The 7,500-nt window shown below is 46.5% G+C and overlaps 1 protein-coding gene across 1 annotated transcript in view; it reads right to left on the minus strand.

Annotated features, from left to right (window-relative positions):
* Window positions 1-7,500, minus strand: part of ctnnd2a (catenin (cadherin-associated protein), delta 2a) — a 458,968-nt gene that overhangs the window by 164,214 nt on the left and 287,254 nt on the right. The window contains exon 9 of the mRNA XM_063206720.1: window positions 5,654-5,786. Within this exon, the coding sequence (XP_063062790.1) occupies window positions 5,654-5,786 (133 nt within the window). The remainder of the gene's footprint in view (window positions 1-5,653; window positions 5,787-7,500) is intronic.

The raw sequence follows: 7,500 nt of genomic DNA on the forward strand, positions 1-7,500 counted from the left end.
ATATTGTAGAAAGTATCATAGATACTAGATAACTATCACCAAAGATAGATAGATAAATAAAGCTTCATTTCTTTTTAAAACATGATACTGTTGGGGCAGTTTTAATTTGAAAGGAAGTTGGTTCCAGTATTTGGCAGTATAATGACTAAATGGCCATTTAACCCTGTCTGGGTTTGACCCTTTGCACAACCAGTAGAGGACACTATGAAGACCTAAGACATCTATTAGGATGATATTGCTGCGAAACACAGACATCCTGGGGTAATTTCACATAGGTGCGCCGTCTGCCCTTGTAATGTCTGTGGATCGAGTAAATACCAGACGTTTACTTATCCCGTCCGAATGTGTCCCGAAAAGTCATGAAGGTCCGGGGGTAATTGCGAATTACCAGGGGTCCATAGGTAATATTTATCCCGTGCGAATCGGGCTTTATAGACTATTAGAAGACTTTTAAGCTAAATTCTAAATCTCACTGGTGGCCACTGTGAATGCAATATGATCCCAATGATCTTGTCTGTTGAATGCTGCATTCCCATGCAAGTGTCATCCACTCAAGCCAAAAGCAGATGGCTAGAGTAGTGTTTCTCAAACATTTTCAGACCGAGGACCACTTTGTCCCCCCAAAAATGTTCAGGGACCACCCGTTAACTGAATTGACAGTAATGGTAGCTAATTTGACACATTTCGATCATTTCGATGCAGAGCACTTACTTTTTCACATTACAGTGCAAGCCTGTCTTATTGTGGTGAAAATATGACTTCAGCTGTGTTTAGCTTTGTAATACTGTTACAAATACAGCCTACTGCTAGCTTGTCAGCAAAAAGTAGAAATCCCCTCACAGACAACCTCAGCTCTATCCCAGACCACACTTTGAGAATCACTGCCATAGAGTCAAATGCAGCTTTACACAAGGAACCACGCCAATGTCTAGCTGATATATTATATTTGTTATCTTATATGCCATTGGGGCATAGAAACACTATTGTTAGTGTATCTACATGCACCTTCCACTGTATGTACCTAACACTAACCTTGGGTATATAGCTTAGTTACACTATCAGTAATGGCTGTCACCCACTATGATTGCTATTTTGCTCCTATTCTCCTACTTAGTGTAGTGGGAAAGGCTCCAACATGTGCTGAAACTCTAAGAACATTTGGCAGCCATTACGAGTTGTTCCTCCAGTCTGTCTCCTCTCCACGTCGCCTCGCATTAGCGGGAGGAAGCAGCACGCGATGGCCACACACACACACACACACACACACACACACTGAGTGGCAGACCACAGATAGTTGCTGAGGCCTTAACCCTCACACATAGCCGCAGCCTGTCGAATGTAATTAACGCTCCACACATTCACAGACGCTCAATCTGACAATTCCTGACAGCCCAGAGACACAGACACACAGACACACAGACTCACAGACTCAGACACACACACACACACACACACACACACACACACACACACACACACACACACACACACACACACACACACACACACACACACACACACACACACACACACACGCAGGCACGCACGCACGCACACACACCGGCACACACACAACACGCGCACACACACAGGCACACACACAATTGCACGAAGACACACAAACACACACAAACACACACACACACACACACACACACGCAGACACACACACACACACACGACAAGTTGAAATGTGCCCTGCTCATTTGATAACTCGACAAGGCAGTCAATTTTGTGTAGGGAACCACATTAATTACTATTTCACACACAGACACATGGACACAGACATACACAGACATACACTCACCACACCACACACACACACACACACACACACACACACACACACACACACACACACACACACACACACACACACACACACACACACACACACACACACACACACACACACACACACACACACACACACACACACACACACACACACACATACACACACTAACAAGCGTGCCCTGATTCCAGAACTCTGAGCAAAGATTGGTTCATCCATTACCTGTGTGTGTGTGTGTGTGTGTGTGTGTGTGCGCGTGTGTATGTGTGTGTGTGTGTGTGTGTGTGTGTGTGTGTGTGTGTGTCTGTGTATTGCGTGTGTGTGTGTTTGTGTCAGAATAACCATGGCAACACAGCGACACTCAGACAACGGTCATCTGGCATAGGTCAGAGATCTAATCAATTGGCCGTGTGGGGACCAGTTGCCACGGCGACCAGGCCCCTGGTGATGAAGCACTCTGCTCAGCACACGCACACGCACACACACACACACACACGTGTACACACACACACACGTATATGCAAACACACATACGCATACACACACATGCGGGCGTGTGCGCACACACACCACACTGCTGCCGCATGCTGCTTCGCTTCAGGAGACCGTGTCAAGTGTGTTTTGTGAACAGCGGCATACATTATTAATCTGACTCCATGCACTGCGGTGTCTTCAGGGACCTGTTGAAGAGCCTTGTCAGGCACAGGGCCCGATGACAGCTTTGGCTGGGCCCGGGAGAAAGACATCTGAAAGGGCCCCAAACCTAATACCTACAATGTAATGAGGATCCAATTCTGGGCCCCCTTCTTCCCTGGGCCTGGGACAAGACACCCCTTTGTCACCCCCTGTCGGCTTCCGTGGGCATGCAGACTGAAGAGAAGCAACACACACGCACACACAAACCGATTTCAACTGAACTGGTAGAACATGTTGCCAACTACAGTCTTTTTAGACTTTATTATGGACAGGACAGTATGAGAGGTAGACAGGAAGTGAATGCGGAGAGAGACGGGGAGGGGTCGGCAAAGGACCCGGGCCGGGAATCCTACCCGGGTCAGCCGCATGGCAGGTGAGAACCCTACCGGATGGCCACGACAGGGCCTGATATTGTTTTCTATTAAAGCGCTTTGTATAACATTACCTATACCGCAATTATTATGCGATATACATGCAGGTCCACACGTTTATTATCTTGAGTAATTATCCAGTGCTCTCCCCCATCCTCCTCCAAGACTGAGGTACCCTGAGCATGGTACCGTCCCGCCGCACTGCTCCCTTGCCGGAGCCATTGGGGGACTGCCCCTTTGCATGGGTGAGGCATAAAGGAAATCTTGTTGTGTGCAGTGTGCACTTGTGTGCTGTGTCACAATGACAGTGTGAGTTGGAGTTTCCCAGGTGGGCTTTCACTTCAATTCACTTCAATTCAGACACAGCTGCTCAATGCTCCTGGAATGACAGAGGTTGTGTATCTGTATTGTATGCCAAAAAGACAACATTTACATTGAACTTCTTTGTATTCAGTTAAATCAAAAAAGCATGGGAACCTCTTTGTGCAGATGGACCCACCAGCGGGCCTGTTCACTCTTTGCTGCAAAGACACAACTACATCATAACAACATTACTATGACATTACAGAGAGCCTTACGCAACAGATTAAGCCTTGGTCATTTCAATTTTAGTGACAATTACGTCATAATTGAAGCTCTGCGCGAAGGGGTTAAAGCCACTCTACGTAATGTTTTCAAGTTCATTCACCACCTTATAACAAGGCAACCCGATGTTTGGTCTGGCTTCAAATTCACCCTTTTATACAGTCACACAGCCTCACACATCAATGTCAAAAAGGCTGTCATGAAGGACGACAGCCATGAGGCATATGTGGGTCAATGTTTCGCCTGAGAACACGTCGCCCTTCGAGGTCAGGCGGAGCCGCTATTGAACCGGCGACCCTTCGATTGCAGGTTGACTTCTCGTCCCCCCGAGCCACTGCCGTGCAACTAAATAGTCAAACTACATGGAGGAGACACTGTCATTGGCAAAGCAGTGTTTCTCGAAAGTGTAGTTGTTAGCCAGTTAGCAACTTGGGTAGTTGCCAATGGGAAATAGCATTGTAACCAACAAAGTAGCCAACAGTTAGCAACTATGGTTTCGAGAAATGCACCCCTGGATTGTGTTTCTCGTAAGTGTAGTTGTTGGCCAGTTAGCAACTTGGGTAGTTGCCAATGGGAAATTGCACTATAAGCAACAAATTAGCTAACATAGTTAGTAACTAAGGTTTTGAAAAATGCACCACGGATCTGAAGAGAGACTGCCGTGCAGAGGCAACATCTTGGCGAGATGCTCTTAATGGCCGTGGAGTTAACGCTGCCGTGTTTCAGAGGAGACAAGCCAGTAAGGAGTTTCTCATTCCAGATTAGGCTTTCCCCCCATCTTCCGAGCAAAATCATGTAGAGATTAAAAAAGGAAAGAAAAGCAAAACAAAATGAGCTTAATTTCCTTGTGATATGATTCAGTGTACGCAATGTTTTCCCTTTGGGTGTGCATGTGTGCTTGTGTCATGTGTATGTGCTTGTGTGAGCAGTGTGTGTGTACACATGCGTGTGTGAGAAAGACAGAGAGCCAAACTAATTATAATCTTCCTCTGCTTTCCCTCTTCTTTGGGGGCAAGAGTGAGTCAGTGAGTGAATGAGTGAGTGACTCGGTGAGTGAGCGAGCGAATTAGCTTTTTGGTGGGCCCTACTATACGCCCCTGCAGCTGCCTCATCACCGGTTGCCAGAGCTGGCTCCTTTGGCACAGATGTGCTGCCTGGATTTAATTTCACTTCGTAATGCCAGCAACCCCCCCTTTAAAGCCCTGGGGGAGCCCGCTGAAGATGCTGCTGTGGGTTCCCTGACGTGTCGATGTGATATGGCGCCTCCATCTCGTTTTCTCCCTTATTGCGGTAGAGCATGCTATTAGGTCGCAATTACGAGCGCTACGCTAGGTCACACTTTTGTACACACAAATTCACTGTGGGGAAATCAGGACGCCCTGCTTGCGCTGCATCCTTTCTCCAATATAGGGATGAGTTATCTGTCGACGGTGTAGCACCACTGTGGAGACTAATTCCATAAAACCAACAACGATAATAATAAAAAACAATAACAACAACAACAACGGCAACAACAACAATCACAACACATCAAAGTGAGATTACAGCAGGTCTCTTCTAGAACAGCTTCGCTCAGTACAATGCTTAAGGGACAGACAGACAAAGCTATTTTCTTGCCTTCCTTGCATTTCATAGATTTTTTTAGACCTAGTGGAAGACTTTGGACCCTTTCCTAATAATAAATATGTTGGCTATTATGTTCTGTGGAGGACGCCCAGAAATTGTAGTGCCCCCTACTTCTGACCTCACAATGCCCTTGGGGAAGTCTTTCTGCCAGGGATACACTAAAGAAAAGTCACCGCAAATATCCAGCACTCTTTCTCTGTACCGTTTGATCTCACTCTTTGATATTGCCAGCTAGTCGGCTGTCACCCCAAGTTTGCAGACCAAAAATATGTTCAGGCAAAATCCACAAGGTTTTAGAATTCATTTCAGTTCTAAATATTTGACCTTGTCCTGAATAGATTTACCTGGCAAAAAAAGGCTACACAAGGAGCATTCATAGTAAGCCTCACCCAGTCTGTGAGAACCTTGTGCTATTTCAGCAAATAGCTGTCCACCTCTCACATACAGGTAGGCTGCAGTCTGACACTGAGCTCCCAGCAAACAAAATCCTTTTGTGTTTTTCCCCTGGACTCCAAAGATGTCAGAGGAACAAGCCGAGCAGAATTAGTCTGTAGTTGAAAAGTTTCCAGGGGGGGTTTACCTCAGCTTTGATCTTGTTGTCCCCGAAGCAGAGGTGCTGTAGGTAGGCCGCCGCGTTGGACTGCACCGAGGGGAACTGGTGCTGTAGCATCTGGATCACCTCAGGAAGCTCCGGGTCTCTCCAGCCAAACTCCCTATCATTACAGAGGGAGAGAGAGAGAGAGAGAGAGGGAGAAGGAGGGAGAGAGAGAAGGAGGGAGGGAGGGAAGGAACGAGAAAGAGATTTAACACTCATAACACTCATTTGTAGCATATCATCAATCAATTCACCTGGCGAATTACATTTAATTCATTTTAAAATATGACACCTCACAGAGAGAGAGAGAGAGAGAGAGAGAGAGAGAGAGAGAGAGAGAGAGAGAGAGAGAGAGAGAGAGAGAGAGAGAGAGAGAGAGTAGTGATTAAACCAGACAGCATATGTTTCACTGCGCCCTTCTCCAAAACAGAAAGCCTGTACGCCACCACAGAATTGAACTGCAACACAACACACGGGATCAAATTTTTACAGGCAAAAGGGACAAGGAGAAACAAAACAAAAGAGGCCTAATCAATAAATAAAACCCACCATTCAGTGTTGACTTTCATTTGTCAATAGAGCGAGGGAGTGGGACAGAACGAGAGAAGGAGGAGAGAAGAAAATAGGCACTTGGACGAAAAGGAGGAGGAAAAGCTGAAATTGAGGGATTTAGGTACCAAAAGACAGACAGCCACAGAGAGAGACAATCTGGGGATAAACACAGCAGGGGGACAACACAAGGCAGTCGGCAAAAACAGAGCAAGAACATTGAAAGACGAACGGACAGAATGAGAACAAAGTCTAAAATCTCAAAGTCTAAAATCCAGCTCTCTGCTATTGATACAGGAGAGAGGCTGATATTCATGTGCTACTCCAGGCGCAGCCAGGAGCTAAGCAGCTGTGGCCTAGTGGATAAGGAGATGGGCTTTAGATCAGAGGGTTGCAGGTTCGAATCCCACCCCTTCCACTCCCTTTCTCACTCCATGGCTGAGGTGCACTTGAGCAAGGCACCTGAACCCCACGTTGCCCCAGGGAATGTAACCAATACCCTGTGCTGATAATAAATGTAAGTCGCTTTTGTATGAAACAGTCAGCAAAATGTAATGCAATAATAATGCACCCAAAAATGTCCAAGAGTCTAGACAAACCTTAATATACAGCCAACATCTATTTTTTTTGGCAAAGGCCTTGTGTATGGGGTCAGGACAGAAAAGAAGGAAAAAGGATGTAAAGGAGGGATGATTGAAAAAAAAGAAGAAAAAAACCAAACAGCAGAAAAGAGGGGAACAGGCGGAGGAACAACAGCACAGCAATAATATGAGCGGCAGGTCGGGTGAAAGCAGAACGGAGGAGGAGGAATACATCAGGGAGAGGAGCAAGGGGGTTGGTGTTATGAGTCAGGAGGAAAAAAAGAGAGATGAAATGAAAGGGAGGAGGGGAGCAGAAGAAGAAAAGTGACGAGCGGAATGGACTGCGGGAAAATAAATGTGCTTTCTTATGTCATTATGAGCCAAACGCTTTTTGGCTTTATTGCATTACAGCTCTGAAAAGCGCTGCAGTTTGAGGCTGGGAGGGTGGAGAGTAGGACTGAAACACCAAGACACGCACACACACACGCATGCACATACACACACACGCACAAACCCACACACACACACACACACACACACACACACACACGCACACACACACGCACACACACACGCACGCACACGCACACGCACGCACACACAAACACGCACGGACACGCACGCACACACACACACACACACACACACACACACAGACAAATGCATGCACACACACATACACACAGAGAAAAGCACAGACAC

The sequence above is a fragment of the Engraulis encrasicolus genome, chromosome 9 (genome assembly GCF_034702125.1).
Source record: "Engraulis encrasicolus isolate BLACKSEA-1 chromosome 9, IST_EnEncr_1.0, whole genome shotgun sequence".
Taxonomy (NCBI): Eukaryota; Metazoa; Chordata; class Actinopteri; order Clupeiformes; family Engraulidae; genus Engraulis; species Engraulis encrasicolus.